The sequence below is a fragment of the Cyclopterus lumpus genome, chromosome 7 (genome assembly GCF_009769545.1).
Source record: "Cyclopterus lumpus isolate fCycLum1 chromosome 7, fCycLum1.pri, whole genome shotgun sequence".
Taxonomy (NCBI): domain Eukaryota; kingdom Metazoa; phylum Chordata; class Actinopteri; order Perciformes; family Cyclopteridae; genus Cyclopterus; species Cyclopterus lumpus.
Window position 1 is genome coordinate 3,770,228 of NC_046972.1, and position 21,382 is coordinate 3,791,609.

Here is a 21,382-nt window from a genome sequence, read left to right on the forward strand (position 1 = left end):
CACATCAGCGACGCAGTAAGATGTTCAACCTTTCCTTAAGATGTTTCTATGACTTTAACGGCATTGTTCCGCAGACAATTTGCAAATAGTGTTAATGTCAAGCGTTTCCGTAATAAATTCCTCAATCTAAATGTTGTACTTACTTTTAACTACGTTATACAGTATGCTGTTAGGTAGTTTAATCCAGTGCTTTCCAATGAAGAAACCCAAACATCCAACATTCTGCAACACAAATGTATTTATTTCTGGGACTTTTTGCTTTTTGGTGAAATAGTTTGACCCCTTTAAGCCTCAGACAGATATTTAAACAAAACCTTCTGAGAAGTCTTAAGAGGAAATGACTCTTTATAGGAGCTGCTAACAACTCACAGACATCTGAAACATGATTTCAGCGGCCCCGAGTAGACACCGCTTTATTGTGAAGGCTCACAAGCTACGAAGGATGAGAATCACTGGTTTAACCTCGACAATGCATTGTGTTTGATGTCAAATCTGAATCCGAACACTAACTAGCAGTCAGATAATAAACAACTTAATGAATAAAGATAATAGATTTGGGGTGGAGTAAAGCATACAATATTTGAATAGCTATTCAATGTGGTGGAAAAGATGTATAACATAATAATAACTCAAGTAATGTACAGGTAACTTATGTGACACATGTACAAGTTACACTTTTTTTTTTCTAATCCAAAAATGAAGCAGCTTGCAGTTCCATAATCCAAGCAGTGGGTGGCAGTACAACCAAAGGCATGTTTCCCCCCCCCACATACAGTTAAAAACACAGCTCTGCAGAGTTCATCCAAGGTAACCAAGGCAAGATTGTAAGATTCAACAGTGCGAGAAGAAGGCACGGAGCCCTCGTTCCCCTTAAACCTCACGAACTGACCCACTGACCTACTGACCTACACAACCTCAGGTCACGTTCTTACTGTCACACAGCCTTGCACATATTTTCTCTATTAATATACACGTGACACTTCAATATTATACTTGTTTCCATGTACCGTTGTTTGTTTGTTTACCATATTTTATTATTTTTACACTGTTTATTGGTATGAACCACCAAATTCCTTCTATGTGTAACTTTACACTTCAATGCGACCTACATGATCAGATACTGATGACATATGCATTATATTTTATGATCAAAGCACCGGCTGTAAAACATTTAGTTTTCTGTAAATTGCTCACAATAAAAGTCCCCGTTATGTTGTTTTGCTGCTCACTCTTTTCCCCCTGCAGTATTAGTCAACTGGTTTTATTGAAGAATAGTTGCGAACAAAGCGTTGCTAATTTGGCGATAAACACATTTTACGGGAAATTGTTCACAATAAAAGTCTTTCGTTATTTTTGCTGCATGTTACTCAAACTTAATCCACGCCCTTTAGCCAATCGGGATCACCCATGGCATTTACACCTCTGTCACATAACGTCTAATACTGTACAATCCACAATCAAACGACACCATTCAATGTGAAATAAAGCATTCCTCTTATTTGGGTTCACCTCCTGTTTTTGTTCCTCCTTCGCGATTAGAAATCTTTGGTGCTGACTTGCAAGAGTTGACACGTCGGATCCAGTAAGTGGCCCCCGGGTCATCAAACAGAGACCGGGGTCATTGTCAGCGACGGCCACCAGAGCATCTCCCACAGGAAACACTCTGCCAGAACAGCCAAAGACAAATACCTCTGTGTTTTGTTCCCTGAAGCTGTCGTCCCGTGGAGAGGGTGACTGTGAGGTTACGGATGTGAAGTTTGGCAATTAGCCTAGTTTACATTTGTCAAATACGATCTTTTTCCTTTGGGAAGTCACATGCTTATCATGCGGGGTTCAAACCAATAACCGCTCGAGTGTCTCTCATCACATTTTAACCTAAATCAAGACTGACAATATGTAATATCCATGGCCGTGGAAGGTTCAATCAATGTTTGCGAACATGACCAAAAAAAGTCTCAAACTTGTGTAGAATAATGAATGGGATATTTTCCGGGCCCACAAAATGTGGGGAAATATATATATATATATATATATATATATATATATATATATATATATATATATATATATATATATATATCTTTTTAATACCCAAATGAGCTTTATTCCATTGTAGAGTTCCCAGCACATCTTTCCCAATACATTTTCATCTTTGCCAGCAGGATCATCCGATCGGTCGTGTGTGCGTCAGTGAGTGATTGTGCATCTCTGTGTCTGTCCACAACTAATCAAACCGCATCATATTTTGGGTGCCCATTTATGGCTACGCGCTCAAGGAGCTCTCAGACTTCCTCGAAATACCATTTCATTGCCTGTTTTACACGGCCTTTGACCGCCTGCTGACTCCTCACTCACTACATATATACATATATTTTGATATAATACAATGTCAAGTCTATGTGATCAAGTGACGAGGCAATGTGTGCGTGTGTGTGCTTCACAACTGCTAGCTGTTTACTAGGGTCCATCATAATAGCGTGCACTGGGGCCCTTCGTAAAAATACACTGATATGTTTGCATGACTCCATGAGTTTGCATTATACAAATCATCAGCCAGTGTGGATAGTGGTGGTGAAAACTAACTGAACTAAGTTCCTCCTTAATTTACATCTCAATACATTTGCATGGTCAGTGTCGGGCAGTTCAGCAGCAATTCTCTGGAAGCAGCAAATCCCTCATGTGTTTTCTCTTCAAATCCAACTGCTCACAATCCAGCTCCAGGTCAAACATTGGCAGTGTAATAAGCCAGTTACGCAAGACGTTGACGCACTTACCCAGTGACCTCTCTCTCTCTCCCTCTCTCTCTCTCTCTCTCTCTTGTGAATCTAAGTAGAGAGTGAGAGTGTGTGGATTAGAGGCAGAGGACGCGGGAAGAGAGTCAGGAAGTGGGCTACGGCAGGATGGAAATGGGTCAGAGTCACCCTGCACTCCCTCGGCTCCGGCTCCGCAGAGACGAGGGTTGGGGAGCAGTGACGACGGAGACATTTGGATATGTGTGTGTGTATTGGTGTGTAAGTTCATCAAGAGCAGCTTCTTGTGATGTGTGTATGTGTACGTATCCTCTGGATTTACAAGGACATGCAAGAGATTGTTTTTCCCCACCACATACGCTACATCCCATAAACAAGAATAGCTGGAAGTAAAAGCACCACTGTCAGTGGCCGAAAAACACGTTCCCCTTGGCTCTCATTGTGCCTCTGCTTTTAACATCCTCCACTGAGACCACAACAGTCAATTTCCTGTTGTGGTATCGGTGTTGGTTTTCCTTCCCCGAATGCTCCAAAAGACATCAGCGTATCTTTATTAGCTTCCGTCCAGGAACATGCAGGATGACTCCGTCTCAAAGCTAACGCTAAACAAAGGGATCTTACGGCAAAATTACGAATGCGACAAAGGAAATCCGACACGGAAATAAACTTGTTTTCAGACATGCGGGCGTGGCTGCAGGGAGGCCGCCGCTTCAGTCCACTTTGGTACGGACAGAAATATCTCAGCCCCCGCTGGATTGTTTGCCATTGTGCAGACAGTCATGATCTCCAGAGGATGAATCCGATACCAACTGTGTCGATCCTCCAACTTTTCTTTCCTTTTGTTTAGTTTTTTATAGTGAAATACCTCGATAAAGTGTTGGATGGATTGCCATGGAATTTGGTACAGATAATAACTTTGATAAAGGCCAGAACTTTTCAGCTTTCACCACCATCGGGGCCAAAATACTTTGGTTTATGACCAAACACATTCAAGAACCTAAAATAAGTCCAGTTGTCCTTGACTTAGCGCCCCCATACATCTCATAAACGAACATTCCCATCAGCCCCAGCTGCACTTTGTGTTTATTTAATAGTCAAAAATCAGCAACCTCAAACTAAGATGGTGAATATGGTCAAGAATGACATGCTAATTATTAGCACGTTAGCATTGCCGTCATGTTGCTAGCATGGTGGTCGACCTGTAAGGACCATTATTCACGCACACACACACACACACACACACACACTCTCTCTCAAACCTTGACCTTAGGTCACATTCTGTGTGGGCTGTGAAGCAAAAGATGACGACCTCACGTGTCAGTTCTGGTTCATGTTTTAGGGAAGAAAACATACAAAGTGTTAGTTAGCACATTGCAAAATGCTGGTTGTTGGTTCATTATCTGGTTTTCGCCTTTGACCCTGATGCGTGGAAAGCTTTTGCAAATAATTACGGAAGAGTTTGATTCACTGAAAAACAAGTGCTTTTCCTTCGTAATCTGCTTGTGCTCCGCCGGATTAGATAGCGGCGTGCCAGCAGACTCTACTGAGTGCTGGTTATACTGTTCAGCTCAACCTCCCATCAGGATAACGGTCTGAGTACACCACTTTGAAATCCGACTCATTATCCCCGCACGAGCTGCATGTGTGTCTTTGCTCACTGTTACTGGTGTTTGACATTCATATTTGTAGAAATTAATTTGAGCCTATTTGCACGGTTTTAAGTTAATGATCACCCGCTTCTGCTCTGTCACCGCCGTGTGATAAAAACATCCTGTCTGCTGCTGTGAATGGAGCCAGTAACGGTCAAGACAGAGACACATACAAACTCCCATGTACATTCCAACACACACACACACACACACACACACACACACACACACACACACACACACACACACACAGCGTTGTCCACCTGACTCGGCTCAGAGGAAGCAGAACACAAACAGCCAGCAGGAAGAGCCAAGGTCAGTTCCTGTTGTTGTACCTTTTCGAAGTTCTTCATTACTATAAACTGCAGACGACATAATAATAATAATCCCAAGTTTCCTGCGCTATTAATGACTTGATTAGCAAACAGCCCAATGGAAAGTTCAGGGAGTGCAGTCAGGGGAGCTTTATGTAATTGATGGTCAGCGGCTCCCGACAGGCTCTCCCTACTCAGCAGTTACTATCAGCCTGGCTGGAGCCGGGACGCCGGCACTGACCAAAGTGGGAAATTCACTGTGTTCTTTTATTCGTTGCTGGAAAACGAGCCAATGAAGCAGCTCGATCACCGGGAGTGCTCATTAAATAGTTGAGCGCGTACAATATGTCGAGTCAGTGTAACAAACACGAAGCCGGTAAAACCAAAAACCACGGCAAATTATTTGTTCAAATTTGAGGATTATGAATGTGTTTAGGGGGTATGACCGTGTGCAGAGGGTTGTGTTGAAGGGTAATGGCCAGTGTGTTAACCCAGTGGTTCTCAACCTTTTTTTCAATTTTTTTCAATGTACTTCCTGACCAGCACAAAGCATTTTTGTTTGAAAAAAAGATGTAATACACAGCGCTCTGCCATCAGTGTATGAGTATAATATTGAATATATACATACGAGATTTTCAAATGAACCAAATATGATGGGAAAGGCAGGGAAAAAGTCCCCTGGCTTTGTGACTTAGTAATTAGTCACTTATTTAAATTAGGTGGTTCTACTTCTGCTGTTGAACAAAAGAAAAGCTATCTTCCTGCTGTTGATGTCACATGACATCCCGTTTACTTTAGCTCTCTAAAAAGCACATTATATTTCACATGCTAACTCGCTCACAATAGAATCATTTTTGCTATTTTTTATGTATTTATTATTTTCACCTGCAGTCGTGCTAATGCATTTCTTTCTTATACATTTATATGTTACACTATTTCTTGCACATTGTGTTTTCACAACCACACCAAAACTACTTGAACTGTATTGTTTGTGTCTGGTTGAAAAGAGCAAACTGAAGATTATGCTCTGGCCTCTTTGGACCTTTTCCTCCACCACTTGGCCAAACAGGAACTATGACACTTAAACCTCCCGTGTCACTTCCACACTTGTTGCATTGTTTACAACACAGAATCTCAAGCAGAGCGAGTGACGGACAACAAATGCAGCGTCTCGTCCTCGCTCGCTCACCGTAGGGGGTCAAAGCCCCTAAAGTCCTGAAGGTTTCTTCCCCTTTTTCCCTGTCAAAGGTTATTTTTGGGGAGTTTTTCCTGATCCGATGTGAGGTCCTGGGACAGAGATGTTGTATGTGTACAGATTGTAAAGCCCTCTGAGGCAAATTTGTAATTTGTGATATTGGGCTATACAAAATAAACTGAATTGAATTGAAATTAAAGGTAGCACCGGCAGGCCGGAGCTTGATCGTTGCCCCATCCGTGTTCATTATTGGCTTTTCCGGAATGAGGAAGTGTGTGAGGCAACGTCTTTACGGGAAGGCAACGAGTGTGGGAGGGAGGGGCTAATAGGAATACATATGGGCAGGGAGGTTATGACAAATATGTGTTGAGACAGACAGGAAGGGATGAGAAGAAAGGCAAAGTGCAAAGGTGGAACACTTTAATTACATTCTGAGGCTGGGTAATCACATTTCTCACCTCACTCGTTGTCCTCACACAGCCTCTGAATGAGCATTGCTGCTCTGTTACTACTTGCAACCTCTTGGTACACCTGACGGTTGTGAAAGGAAATTTCCCTCCAGAGTCTGATTTGGCAAACTGACGTATTATTGAAGGAGCTCATTTATTGCATCCGTGTTCCCTTTCACAAGGGCGTGAACAAGTCGGTAAGCTGTGTAGAAACATAATACAGAGTGTGGTCACAGGTCAGTGACGTGCACGTGATAACAGCGTGTGCGTTTACTGTAACATGGGAGGAAGCCAGCGTTTCATTGCAGTGTGTGTGTGTGATTGTGTGTGATTGTGTGTGTGTGTGTGTGTGTGTGTGTGTGTGTGTGTGATTGTTATCTTTAGGGCCCATATCTGGCGTTGCCGTGTCTGTTTTATTACTCGCTGACAGAGAGGGAGAGCAGGCCTACCTTTTCCCTGAAAGGACGTGGCAGCAGCCGGCAACATGTGCAAGCCGGTGAGTCGGCCAATAGGAATGCGGCACTCCACCCCCACGGCATAACACTGTATACACTTTCATTTTTATTTTTATTTTTTACATTTTCATTTCCTTTATTATTATTAAATGTAATATGCCCTGCTATGCCTTTATTGTATTGTATTGTATATTTGTAAACATGTTTGCTGCTGCTTCATGTAATTTCCCCCTGGGGATGAATACATTAAAATCTAATCTAAACCTCACGCATTTTTTTTACAGAGAGTTTCCCTTTCTAACTGTTGCTGCTAATTCATACGTATCTGATTTAGTCTCACCTTGTAAAATCTTTCTTATAAATGGCTTCTTTTTTTGGGGGGTGAAAAATGCTCCTTTTTAGAAGATTAGCAGTCAGCCAATACCAAGAGGCCCCTTTGGCAAACACTCTGTATACTCTACTCTTTTGAATGAACACAGTCTACTTTCTCTATGCTCATCAGGCACTTAACATAATCACTGTCATTAGCCCTGTCGACATTCTCCCGAACGGACGAGAAATTTGAACCTGATGGACCTGGTTGAGCTTGCCGAAGACCTGCTTGTTTGGCCCCCTCAGCCAATTCCACTCCCTTAACATCAGGTCAAACCTCATTCTGCAAGCTGGGAATTAAATACTCCCAATCGAGACTTTTACTCCTGTTGAGGAAAACCGCTCTGATGATGCTGCTGAAACTCAGTGGAGCTCAAATGAAGAGATCCGGTCCTGATTATTTAAGCAATCAGTTCTGCACAATGTACGAGTGATGCCACACATGCTGCTAAGTTGTACTGCTTTTATTTATGTATTGCTTAAAATAATAATTGGACGTTTATGTAAATACACTTTAATGCACCTTCTTGCCAAGAGTTAGATAAGACGATCCACACCACCCTCATGTGGGTACTGGTATAGGGCTAGAACGCGATCAGCTTGACTTACAATAAAGACTGGGAGCAGCTAGCATTACTCACTCAAAAGTCTCCCAACCATCACATCTAAAGCTCACCAATAAGCTGTGTTTGTTTAGTCTGTAGAAGCACAAATGACAAGTTGTGGTTTTAAAGGGAGTTGTGTGATGGAACCAGTTCTCGGCAAGCAGCGGCGGGTCTTCAGAACGGCCAAGCTAGACCTCTTACCCTGCTCCCAGTCCTTATGCTAAGATAAGCTAACAGCTAAGCTAACAGCACAGACGTGACATGTCTTTTAAAGAGAGTTGTAACCACTTCCTGGCGAGCTAGCGGCAGGGCGCAGTGACTTCCTGGGTCCCTGCTGGTTGTTTGTGGAGACATTTCCGAAACAACAATTTGTTAATTGTACTGGTTGATGTATTTTTGGAGAGGCCAGGCTAACCCTGCCCCTCCTGCTCCCAGTCTTTGTGCTAAGCTAAGCTAACAGCACAGACGTGAGCCGATAGTTCTTGTTTTTTCCCAATGAAGTTGTCCTAACCTGCCGCATGCCAAGCAACGTGCCGCTTGCTCCACCTCCAACCTTTTTTCAAAACGCTGACAATAACTTACAGTTAATCAATAGCTATAATCAATAGTGTATATCAAGACAACTTTTCGCACTCCATTAGTTTGCTCGCTGTATGTTAGGAAGAGGTGTTGGACCCTGGGGTGTATGATGTGCAAAATGTAATGCGTTTCATGACATTTCTTGGTGGTGACAGTGAGCACTCAGTGGATATTTATTGGGACAAGAAAGAGGACGGCACGCCGCAGGTCATGGCAGGAGCTGGAACACACACCGTCGTGAATGCAGAGCGGAGCTTTCTTCTCTGTGGTTTTGTCCCAAGTTCATTCTTCCATCCGAGCTTCCGCAACCTCCCCTTCCCATGACCTTTCAGATTCAAGGCTCTGGTGCCTCCCCCTCCCACAGCCTATCAGCTGCTCAGGGAATTAGCTAAAGAGAAAGTCAGGGTCACCCCTGGCTCAGACTCCCACTACCCTGGAAACCCAACAGGCATCCTGGAGACAAACACAGAGCCACTGAACTACCACAGTGAGTTCCTTGACTCCCACAGTTTCCAGTCAGTCCTGGGAAAAAAATACCCACTGAATTTTAAACTAAGGCAAATAAAGGAGAACAGGCTGTCCGGTGAGAAGCTTTAACTAGTCTCAGCTCAGGATTTCTTCCTCAGCTTGAATTGCCTCTGTGCTTGTAGACAGAGGGGAGACGTGTAGCTCATCTCTTGATGCTTGAAATAATTGTCTTTTACTCTTTTGGCCCTGATCCAAATCAATGTCTCACCTAGCACTGTTTACAAAGCTAATATGGCGCTGATGATGCAGGTTGACAATCACCAATAAGTTACCTGTTAGTGTGTATAACATCATTCCACCCAGGTCGACTCCCCACACTCACTGTGGATCGATACCGGTCGGCTTTGATATGCAATAAACTAATGAAGGCATTTAAATACTCTATTGTCTTGGTGCATGTAAGCCTGAAGTGAGACCAAGGTCTTCCCTTTCTCTACTGTAAAATGTCATGTTTACTCTTCTTGGTTTGTTTGGAAAAGGTTAGTGTGAACGGGAACCAGACCAGAGCTCAAATGCAACACTTTCTTCCCTTGGTCTGAACCAAATGAGACAAACTACAGGTGTAATAGCACCTTTCCTCTGTAGCTTTAAAGCATCTTTAAACATATTGTTTTTGTTTTACGACACACTTACAATATGAACATGTAAGAAATGTGTCTGATCGTACTGCAGTCCGTGTTTCTTGCCCCAGGGTTTTTTTTTGCTGTAGCGATGTTTCCATTATATTGTCAAGCTAATTTCAAGCTAATGTTTTGAATTGTCGCAAAAGTAGACGTGCAAATTAGATGCACAATGGTTGGAGGGATAAACTTGACTCCAGTGTCGTTGGGTCAGAAGTTGGCGCTATGGCGCTTCAGGAATTGGATTGCAATTTCATGCATGATTGAGTTGTTCTTTCATGTCAGCTAGTTTTGTTTGATTTCAAGCAGAAGCATCTGATTGGTCACGTGAGTGAAGTGTTTGCTACGTCATAACATATTCGGCCAAGGGCGTTTCCCTAATCCCTTTCGCACGTCAACTCCTTTTCAAAAACCACATCAATCAAACGCGGCAACTTTTTTCACAAATGATGACGGTTGACTGGAATGAGAAGTATGTGAACGGAAGATTTAAGTTATGAGCACCATGTTATCATAACCGAAGAAAAAGTAAGTTGTAATAGGCCAGACGTGTCCTTTAAGTCAAGTGATGTGCTGGTTTGCAAATGTTTATATTGAAACCCAACTGTGTCTCATCTGGAGCAAGACTATTATCTGAAATAAAATAATGTAGTGTTCATGTGAAACAGATAAAACTACCTTTTGTCTTGCAGTTTCCCTCACGTCAATATCAACGCATGCTCTCTGGGCCTTTTTTGCTTTCCCCCAGAAATGTCAACGGACGATGTGGGTGGGAACATGAAAAAAGGTTGCAACAGTAGCACTTGCACAATATGATGGTACCTGTGTGCGTATGGAGCCTACCCGGGGGCCAACCTCCTCATACCTTCAGCCCAGACCTCCTCGGCCCCTGCGTGTCCAGGCTCGTTATGCGTGGAGGTGTCTCGGGGACCGTGGGAGCGTAGATATTGAGGCGGTGCTGAGGTGGGGCACAGAGAGCTGTCCGCCCTCTCGGCTCTCCTCCTCTCTTATTATGAAGTCTGAGTCATTCATGAAAATGTGCAAACAAAGTCAACAGCGAAACTGCCTTCATGTGGCTACAGGTTGAGAACCAAGAGTGACTGCGTGTCGTCTCATGCAGATTAAGGTGAACGGGAGGAATTTACGCAGATACAGAGGACCACATTCCTCCCTAATGAAGCAATAGACAACACCGCCATGGGAACCTCAGTTAATGGATAGAATGACACTCTTTATTAATTTCTTACTTTATACTTTATTGCTCTGTGCTCTAGTTAGGATGACGTCAGCAAAAGCGAACATTGTAAATGAAGACCGTAGGGATAATGCAATATTCATTACAAAAACATATAGTAAAGTATGACAGGGTGGACATACCTCCAATAGATAGTACTGACTGTCTTTTAGTTCTCATACTGGTTTCTTTTTGTGTGCGTTTGTTCTATCGTGCTTGAAAAACGAGATGGGTGGGGCTAACTGACACTGCATTGTAATTCAGTCCATTATTGTGTTGTTCTCTTTGTGTTGTGACATCTGGAAGAGGCTGTTATTCACACCCTGCCGTTGAGAGACAAACTGATGGGATTGTTTGCATTTCTTTGAAGAAAATAATTTGTTTACATCAACATTAGTTCTCTGCATTTTCTTGACCCACTTTTTCAGAGCTTACTAATGCAATTTATTTATTGGCCGCATGCCTATAATGTTAAACTGTGGTAATCTGGTATTACAAAGCTTTACGATCACCGCGGCCTGTCAATCACAAGGTAGCCCCGCCCTAACGCGTAGCGCTTTATGGTTTATTCTAAATGGGAGCATAACTTCTCCCACTTCTATGCAACCAGAAGAGTCGCCCCCCTGCTGGTCAGTAGAGAGACTGCAAGATTTTGACACTTCGGCATCGGCTTCACTCTTCAGAGTCGAAGGTTGCCGCCTGGCTACGACCCATGCAGCCAGACTTAGCTGCCTGCACACGCTCTGAACACGGAGATGGCTAGCAGCTAGCAGCTAACGGTGATAGCAGTGCGGACAGTGGTAACGACAGCAATAGCGCCACAGTGGTTTAGGGGAACGGCATTACAGCAGCATAAACGTTGTGCAGTGCAGGAGTGGGACGCACGCACACCCAGCTGGTTCTGGCTTTGTCCTTTTTTAAATGATTCTCAGACATACTATGTCTGGAAAAGAGGCAAATATATTATTATAAAATGCCAAGATACAATCCATGTCCTACAGATCGAACAAATAAAGGAGAATATTGAGGTTCTTGGTGGCCTGTGATGATCGGCAGCTGGTGGCCATAGATGTGCCCACCTTTTTACCACGACATCACCGTGTGACTCATTCCACTGTGAAGTGATGGAAACTGTGAGCCGATGTCTGGAAAATCTCTTTTTCAACCTGGCAACAGAAAAAAAACTCCACAGAAGCTAAATGTAACTGAGCATAGCAGCCAGTCTGGTCTTCCACCACACACACACACACACACACACACACACACACACACACACACACACACACACACGCACACACACACACACGTGAAGAGATAGTTCAGCTCGACCTTCTGCTGGAGCATCGCACCCTCAGTTTGGCTGGAAGAAGTGACACAGACGCCGGCTGGCCACCAGCCATTACTCACGTTGTGTGTGTGTGTGTGTGTGTGTTCACAAGGTTGTCGTGACCTCAAGACAGACTAGATGAAGGAATTTCTCCAACATGAGGACATCTTCTGAAGCTGCGATACTGAGATTCGGTTTAGCTTTTAAATTGTGAAGTTAAAAGGGTCAGTGCAGAAGAATCCAATGAAAGACCCGTATTGAGTTAAATTAGTGTTTGATCCAGGGTTTTCTGGAGCTTGAAAAGTTGGGGGATCGCCCCTCGCTGCTTTAGTGTGACTGTTCTCTCTTTGATCTGTCTCTCTGGTCCCTCAACCTTTTGCAACAGCAACATAAAAATGCTGGAATACCCCTTTAAATGAGTATCTAGATCCTTTAGAAAGGTTCAAAGTTCAAAGTTCAAAGTTAGCTTTATTGTCACTTCTTCCATTTGTGCAAACATACAGAAGATCTGAAAGTACGTTTCTCTCCTTACCAACATAAAGTGATTGTAGTAAAGGTAGGTATAGGTTCTGCACTCCGAACTATTACGTTGCTAAAAGTTGCTACCAGAAGAATGTACTAACGGTATCAAAAAGGAAGAGATATATTATGAGAAATATATATGTATATATATGAGAAAAATATATTAATGGCTGAGCACTTTGGGTAGTTAAATGTGTTAAATTAATGAAAGATCCATTCGTAAAGATCAACGTTTGGGCACACAGCCTGTTTCAGGGTAATCAGTCGCACGGCTACATTTATAGTTGCTAGGACGGGGGCGGCAAAACATGTCCACGTGTAATACTATAGAAGTCCTTTTCTAAAATAATACAGATATAATTGCATTAGTGTGTGCTATTCCATTGAGCGCATGCAGTTCATGTATCACAGTGCTGCAGGAATGAGTGCTAACACCCGGAAATGAGTCCGCGTTTTCGCACTTCTTGTTCCCTCGTCTTGAACGTGTTTTTATTGGATTTGACACCAGAAATGAAGTCTGTAGTCAACACAAGCTGCAGAGATTTTAATGTTCAGTCAAGTCACTAATTACTCCTCCTTTTGAAGCTGTCTGTCATGTCTTAAAAAGCGAAGGTGCTAAAAAGTGTCAGAACGAGACCTCAAAACATCGTCACTGCGGCTGGTCCGTCTGGTGTAGTTCGTTTTTTACTTCTCCCGTTTGCACTCGTGAATCATAAAAGTGGTGTTCATTTGTGGAGATTATCTTGCCGATTGAAATGTTTACGTATCAGAGACAGGGATTATTTTCTGCTGTAATCCCCAAATCCCCAGCAGCTGTTGGTCGAGGGAACCGGTGCGATGCTAATTTACCGTCATCCCTGCAGCGCTGATGTCACACAGGCTACACATTTTAAGACCAATATCGTACGTTTTAAAGGTGTAATATGTGTATCTGTGACCGGAAACAAACAAAATATCCTAAAGGTTGTATGCATTATTAAAAATAATTATAACATTTTCCATTTGAGATGGGACAAAACAGAAGTACTGATGGAAATATTCATGTAATGTGTTTATGTAACTTTGTAAATGCTGTTCATTCTGTACACATGACATCTATTGCTTCTGTCCATCCAGGGAGAGGGATCCTCCTCTGTTGCTCTCCTGAAGGTTTCTTCCCTTTTTTCCCTGTGAAAGGTTATTTTTGGGGAGTTTTTCCTGATCCGATGTGAGGTCAAAGGTCAGGGATGTCGTATGTGTACAGATTGTAAAGCCCTCTGAGGCAAATTTGTAATTTGTGATATTGGGCTATACAAAATAGAGAAGAAGAAGAAGAAATACTCAAGTGAAGTACAAGTAGCGCCAAACAAATGCACATCAGTACAGTACACAGTCCACCTCAGGGAGTAATGTGAATTGGAGTTGAGGGTTGCAGCAATGAGCAATGCAGGTCAATTAAAGACCCTCATAAGTATCGTGGAATAAATCTGGGTCATCACAACTGGTGCACAGGTGTGTTTGTGTATCTCAACATTATCATCTACAGACTCAACCATTCACCTGCCTCTATGAATGTTGTGTATTTCTCAGGCATACAGAGAGTGAGAGTGAGAGTGTGAGTGAGAGTGAGAGTGTGAGAGAGAGTGAGAGTGTGAGAGAGAGAGAGAGAGAGAGAGAGAGAGAAAGAAAGAAAGAGAGAGTAGAGAGTAGAGAGGAGGGGGGGGGCAGTGTTTCCTTACAACATTACCCAACAGCTCCGAGTAAGTGCGTAGCAGTTGGAACAGGGAGGAGGGGGTATTACGCAACAGCTAAGCTTTCTTCTTCTTTCTCATAAGAAGGTGCGGCACTCCACTTACGGGAACCGAGACGAAGGCTGGCCAATCAGCTCTCAGCGGCGGGGCGGCGATGCGTCTCAGGTCAATAACGGCCTGCGGTGAGTGAAGGGAGCATGTGATTGAAAAGAAAAGCCCAGTGACACTCAGTGACTCATTATCGCACATCGGGCCCTCTCAAGAGACCCAAATGAGTTGTCAATGTGAGAGCTCAACACAAGACAGCATCTGTGTCCTCTCTGTCTGAGTTCAACGCTGAGTCATCACAGTCAAATGAACTCTGGGGGGGGGGGGGGGGGGGGGGGCTGTATTTGACTCTGAAGACAGCTTGCATGATAAGTTCCTCCACATGTGCAAAGGGAAAACAAATGAAGGCAGTATGAACCATAGGACCACACAGATCACTGTTACGATTAAAAGGAGTGGTTTGACATTTTGTGGAAACAGGCTTGTTCACTATCTTAGCGAGAGTTGGACGAGAAGATGGATCCCTAACTCGCTGTGTGTCCAGACGAATATGACCAATCGGATAGCATAGCTTTGCATAAAGACTTGATAAAAGGATAAAGAGAAAGCTAACCTGGCTCGCTTTACGACGAGTCTTTTTTATTGACCACCTTTAGGTTGACAGGCAACAAGCACAGATCAATAATTAGTGTGGCGCATAACCTCCCCATAAAAACTGTTGTTATTACACTTTCACCACAGATTAACAAATAAGATGATAGTGAGCCTTTCAGTTGCTAAAAGGCAGATGTTTGCTCCCTTTGCATGCTGCCCCCCCCTCTCCAGTCTTTATGCTCAACTAAACTAACTGGCTGCGGTCAAACCGTTTCTTTATAGCTTTAAATAACTTTTCTTTTGACCAGTTACAGTTACATATGTTAAAGATCCAGCAGTTAGAGCGCCACCATAATGTATTTGGGCGACGCTGAATCCGGTATACTCAACTTGCTCTTTCTCTGTTAGGCAGTTAATAAACAAACATTTTCAAATCAAATGAACATTTATAAGACCCATAACTCCCCTTTGTTGGATTAGTTAATTTATTGTGTAGTTAACGTTTTCTATGTGGATAGGTCGTTTGTTTAAAACATTTTTTTAAATTATGATTAACAGCCATTTAAAAAAAAAAAGTATTCTATCTCCTTTCTAGCTAAAGTACCTGTAAACTGAGGAACTGCAGAAATTCGGGGCTTTTAGGGACGTTCACGACGACACCGGCGGACGTGCAGAGTCTGATGTGGCATGCGGTTCTCAGAATGAGAAGGGAAATGAACAGCGGTGTCATTCGTGGAAACTACCTGTGGTCTCCGCGGCGCTGTAATCTCTTCAGGGAAATTGCATGTTGTCTGAGTACCTGCAGAAGAAAGCCAGCATCAGATCAGAGGGATTAGTGATGACTGACACGTCACTTTGAATTCATGCTGAAGATGAAGACTGTCATTTCCTTTCCTCTGTCTATTATTATCTGATACAAAAATACACACAGCGAGTATATTTATGGCTCAAAACGTCCCTTTACTTCGGTCCCACAGCCTTTTCCAATCAAATTACGGCCGCTATACACACAGTGTTCACCTGACAGCCACTAACAGGAGCTGATGGGAGCGGCAGCCATCCTCCATTGTAATTTGCTGTTGTGTAAATCCCTGAGGCGGGCCGGTCAGGGAGTCCCACAGGGGCATCACAATGGATTAAAGCTGCCACTCTTCTGTATCCAAGAGAGCAGACCCGTGATAGGCTGCTGCCTGCTGGGCGATAGAGCCAATCAAATGTTTGGAGCAGCCGCGGCTTATAAGTGGAGCTAAACCAGGCGGCAACCTCCGGTTCTGCCGAGAGAAGCCGATGCGGAAGTGTCTTAAAAGTGTCATTCTCTCTAATGTCCACCAGGGGGCGACTCCTCTGGTTGTATAGAAGTCTATATAAATGACTCTACTTCTATCTTGATTTATTCCGTCAGTAAACATTGTAAACATGAGTTTATGGTCTCAATCTGTAGTTTGAAGTCTTCTTCAATACAGCGTGATGATCATTTAGTAAATTATGGTCCATTCAGTCAAATAGACCATAAAGCAGAGTGTGCTTTAAGGCGGGGCTACCTTTGATTGACAGGTCGCTGCCGCTACCGGAGACCTATGCGGCATCTCTACGTCACTCCACCTCCTTCCATGGTATATATGGTAAAAACAACATGGTGACGGCCGTAATCCAAGATGGCGCCGACCTCGAGGCATCCAAGCAGCAGTCCACAAACCAACGAGGGACTTCCCGATGACTGCGTCCACTTCTCATATAGTTTGGTTGTAGAGGATGAATGTTTTTTGGAGAAATTAGCATCCTATGTGAATATTCAAGTATCTACGTTCAGTTTGAATGGATCATTTCTCATCAATGAAAGTCGGAGCCGTCCTTGAGTACTTCGGTTAGTAGAACCGGGGATCTGGGAAGGTTCTTGTTGCCATCTGCCTTTTCTATCTTTTCATCTGTTCTCCGTTTCCTGTCTGACACAAAAGATGTCGAACAGGAAACCCGGCGAGAAAAACTACCTACACTAGTAAATTCTATTTATGTGTCGCAATACAGAAAAGTATGTACCGATTTTGTTTATCTTTAGCTTATCAAAAAAAAAGTTATCCTGGAAACATTTTTTTTTACATTTGGTAGCACCTTGATCTGAAGTGTGTTGCGTCATTTTTAACACGACTATGTTGAGGTCACAACTTACCCACCACGTCAGGCGAAGCACTACAAAGGAGGCACATGTCATAGTTTAAAAAAAATATTTATTGAAATCGTATAAAAATAGTTTCTAAACATAATTTACAATTCTAATTTGAATGGATGAAAAAAAACAAAAAAAACAATCCAATCTTCAATCTTGAAACCAGAGGAGTTTTCTCATTCAGCTCTCTCTCACTCTCTCACTCACTCTCTCACTCTCTCTCTCTCTCACTCTCTCACTCTCTCACTCTTCAGAACACTCGCTCCCACAGCAGACAACAGTAACGAAACCAGTTACCGTCAGTAGACGCTCAATGCTTTGACACATTGCAGTGGAAGTGCTTTTAGGGACTATTTACATGACATACACAAACGCATCTGCTCTTTAAAAAAATATGAATAAAGTCTCCGGGCATAAATAAATATGGTCGGAGGGGGTAAAAAAAAAAAAAATATTTTTAAATAATTTGTTGGACCCTTCAGTGACTGTGGAATGAGATGCGCACAAGCAGCCGAAAAAATTATCTCATAAATAAATAAATATATTCTGCGTTTGTCGATGTGTTGAGGAAAAAGCCACGGCAATAATAAATATCTGTATTCACAATTCTCGTCCCCACCGAACTTTAAGACCTGTGTGAGGCACTGTTTAAACACAAACAAAGGAAAGGGGAGCAGAGGATGTTGTATTTCGGTGTGGATTGCATCGTGAAGTGCATTCAGGGTGTGAGCGGGCGGTTGCCTCACTCCCTCTTAGTTGTGTACAGTACAACATGAGGTTGCACACGGTGTAGTAAAAAAAGAGTGAGGTAAGTCCAGTGTTTCCTTGTTTTCTTTTATGACTTGTTTGCACAGGAGCTATGAGGTCGCCTGGTTGCTAATGACATTGGAGTATGAAAGTAGTGATAGCAGTGGTTGTAAAGGACATGGGCTTCACTGATCTAGGCCCATGAGAGAAACCAAGAAACAAAACGACAACAAACAATATAAAGCCTTGTACAGTGAGGAGCTGTTCTGCTCTCACAAATTCAAGTATTTTCAGGGTCTTCCCCCCCCCCCCCCCCCCCACAACAATGTCACAGAAGGCACTTGAAAGGTCGTGGGGGGCACGCTGCTCGCTTGCCGATCGGGCACAGCGGCGAGCTCGCGCATTTGTCTTTGCTCAACGCAGGCGTCTGTGCGATGCGGAGCGCGCCCCGCTACAGGCTGATGACCACCCGAGCGACTCGGGGGGGAAATCAAGTAGTCGGGGCGGTGAGAGGGCCTGGGGCCTGCCAGGGTGAAAACGAGCGGTGATGTCACAACCTCGGTTTCTTCTCGGTTACACCTCGCGGTGCCGGGTACCGTGGGCCTGTGCGCCCCTCCTCCCTCTCTGCTTCGAGTCCGTTACATAAGTCTCTTTTTGTAATGGTCTCTTCTGGCGTCGTGGAGAGTCCAGTTTCAGAATCGGACACGATTCGGCCTCCCTCACCGGGCCACGGCCAGGGGGGCGGTGGTCTCGATGCCGATGCTGTGCAGCCGGATCTCTGCGGTCGTCTTCTCTATCTGCAGTGGGGATGGGACCGCGGAGGAGGACGTGCTCTGCATCCACGAGTGGTTGACGATGTCCTCGAAGGACGGGCGGTCGGCCGGCCGCAGGGACAGACACCACATGATTAGCTGCTGGCATTCTGGAGGAGGAGGAAGAGGAGAACCAATAAGTCTGGAGCACTAAAAATAAAAAGTGTGAAATATCACGTGGTTGTCACCGGAGAGTTAGGCGGTGCACTGCTGTGCCAATGTACCTGTGGAGACTCTCCTCCGGAAGAGGACCTGCCCTCTTGTGATCTCCTCGTCGTGCTCGAATGGAATGTCTCCGCACACCATGTCATACAGCAGGACGCCTAGGGACCAAACCGTGGCGGAGCGGCCGTGATAGCGGTGATATTTGATCCACTCTGGTGGGCTGTACACTCTTGTGCCTGTCAGGTGGGAGGAAATTTAAAAATATAAATATTTTAGTAATGCACAACATCTTCGAACATGAAAAAAAAAAAATGGAGTCAAAATATAAAAACGAAAAAAAGGTTTAAAAGATTAACAAAGAGCAGAATTATACGCTGAGCTGCTCCTGGGTCTTATTATCTGGGCTCAGGTGCCAGGGAGCGTGACTGGCAGTATGCCTGTGTATGGGAGGGGCAGGGTAGATGGGTGGACATGTGACTTTGTTTACAAACTTTGAGTTGTAAAAAATACAGCTTCCCCTCGATAGGGGGCGCCAAAGCAAAGGCTACGCTGCTGAGCCAATATGAACCGTCTCTAGTGGAGGAGAGAGAGGATGTCTCAGATGACACAACCTCGGACATTCCTGCCAGAGTGCAAACCATCAAAACTAAACATGGCTACTGAAATGACCTACGACGTTATATATATATATATATACACAAATACATAAATTAAAAATTAAAAAAATTAAACAAAAAGTCTGCCCCTTCTAAGTTGCGCAGCAGGCGACTCACCGTCAAAGTCCGTGTAGATGGTGTCCTTCAGCAGGGCGCCGGACCCGAAGTCGATGAGCTTCATCTCGCCGGTGCGCAGGTCGATGAGGATGTTCTCGTCCTTGATGTCTCGGTGCACCACGCCGCAGCTGTGGCAGTGGCGCACGGCCTCCAGCACCTGGCGGAAGAAGCTGCGCGCCAGCTCCTCCGGCAGGGCGCCCTTCTCCGTGATGAAGTCGAACAGGTCCTTGACGTTGTCGGGCCGCTCCATCACGATGATGAAGCTGTCCGGCCGCTCGAACCAGTCCAGCATCTTGATGACGCCGCGGAAGCCCGTGCTGACTTTCTTCAGCAGCACGATCTCCATCGGGACCCGGGAGCCATTGGGCTGGAGAGACGAAACGAGGACACATTAGCACGGGCCGAATATGTTTGACATTTCCCTTTAATGTCCTTTCTGAACGCAGTGTCATATTCTTGTCGCGTGGATGCGAATGGGTTCTTACCAGCTCGCCCCACTCGGAGACTCTGTCCTTGGCCACATGTTTGACAGCGACCTAACGGGGCAAGAAGACACCGCGTCAGACAACAAGCCTACGAAAGCAGCTACGAAACATTCATGAAATATGACATAAGAAACACTAATAATAAGGCGTACTAACCGGAGCTCCGTCGGTTGTCCTCGTACCGGAGTAGACGGTGCCGAAGCCGCCGCTTCCCAGCACCGCGCCGACCTGGTAGAGCTTCTCGAAGGGCTCTCTCTCCTTCCCTGAGAACACAAACACACCGCCGGTGAACACCGGGGGAGAAACCAAGCGAACCCCCCCTCCTCCTCCTCCTCCTCCGCGCGCTGCTTCACTCAGCAGAGCAGCGATACCAGAACACAAATAATAATAAAATAACGCACACACAAAACGAACTGCCGTCCTTGAAAATGGCATGTGTGGACGGAGCCACGCACAGCGGGGCTGCCAGCCATAGCTGCGGCCCCGTCCTCCACCACAACACGGCGGAGGGAGAGAGAGAGAGAGAGAGAGAGAGAGAGAGAGAGGGGAAAAGAAGGGCGTCTAACCTTGATGAACTTGGAGCTGGATTTTCACCGGCATGTCTCCGGGGGAGATGTGGGCCAGAGAATTGAGCTTGGACAGCAGCATTCCTTGAAGGGTATCCACTGCGGGCGAGTTCTTCTTCTTTCTGGACGCGTAACGGTGGGTTTATTCCGATAGTCCGACTCTCCCGTCTCCCGCGTGCAGCTTAAGGTCCACGTTGCAGGAACAGAACTGCGGTAAGGATCCTCTCATCCGGATAAAAAGCAGATGCCGCTCCGGGGGGGGGAAATATAGCCCCAAAAACGTGGTCCCGGCGAACGGATATCGGACTTAAGCGCAAAAGAAAAGCTTACGCGAAGCCACGGCTGGTGTACGCAGTGTTTTGTAAACAGTTAAACAGAGAGGGCGGCGCGTGAGCTGATGCCTCCGTCAGAAAACCGGCTCTTGGAAACGGCGAGAAGGAGGGGGGTAGGAAGATTATAAGGCAGTAGTAAGAGGGCGTCACCGGGCGGCCCGTTTCCCCGCCCCCTTCCGCTCCCCTGCACCAATAGGACCGCGCAACGCGCACGTCAATCACGGAATGAAAAATAAAGCCCGCCTCGTGAACCGGCTGGGCCAGACACAGACGTGGCGGGAATCAAAAACGCGCTAAAAAGAAAAAAGAAAAAGAACAAAAAGAGACTAAAGTTAATTCTGTATTCAAGTTGGAGCCAAGCGACCCC

The 21,382-nt window shown here is 44.8% G+C and overlaps 1 protein-coding gene and 1 long non-coding RNA gene across 2 annotated transcripts; one reads left to right on the forward strand and one right to left on the reverse strand.

Annotated features, from left to right (window-relative positions):
- The first annotated feature begins 6,353 nt into the window (after window positions 1-6,353).
- On the forward strand, window positions 6,354-10,447 carry LOC117733793. Its single transcript, XR_004609769.1, has 3 exons — window positions 6,354-6,554; window positions 6,742-6,853; window positions 10,265-10,447. It is a non-coding gene; the product is annotated as an uncharacterized LOC117733793 (long non-coding RNA).
- Window positions 10,448-17,950: 7,503 nt separating this feature from the next.
- On the reverse strand, window positions 17,951-21,127 carry pim1 (Pim-1 proto-oncogene, serine/threonine kinase). The gene is made up of 6 exons (XM_034537302.1): window positions 20,684-21,127; window positions 20,274-20,380; window positions 20,118-20,168; window positions 19,633-19,999; window positions 18,919-19,095; window positions 17,951-18,804 (listed from the first exon to the last, which is right to left on the reverse strand). Exons 1-6 carry the CDS (start codon window positions 20,763-20,765, stop codon window positions 18,602-18,604), a joined length of 987 nt encoding a protein of 328 aa, XP_034393193.1. The 5' UTR covers window positions 20,766-21,127; the 3' UTR covers window positions 17,951-18,601.
- Window positions 21,128-21,382: the final 255 nt, after the last annotated feature.

Bases quoted from the DNA above. Each gene is read 5' to 3' on its own strand.
- pim1 (XM_034537302.1), bottom strand. From the start codon at position 20,765: ATGCTGCTGTCCAAGCTCAATTCTCTGGCCCACATCTCCCCCGGAGAC. The intron at 20,169-20,273 runs GTTAGTACGCCT...TTGCCCCGTTAG, and splicing joins GGACAACCGACGGAGCTCCG to GTCGCTGTCAAACATGTGGC. The intron at 20,000-20,117 runs GTAAGAACCCAT...TCGTCTCTCCAG, and splicing joins TCTCCGAGTGGGGCGAGCTG to CCCAATGGCTCCCGGGTCCC.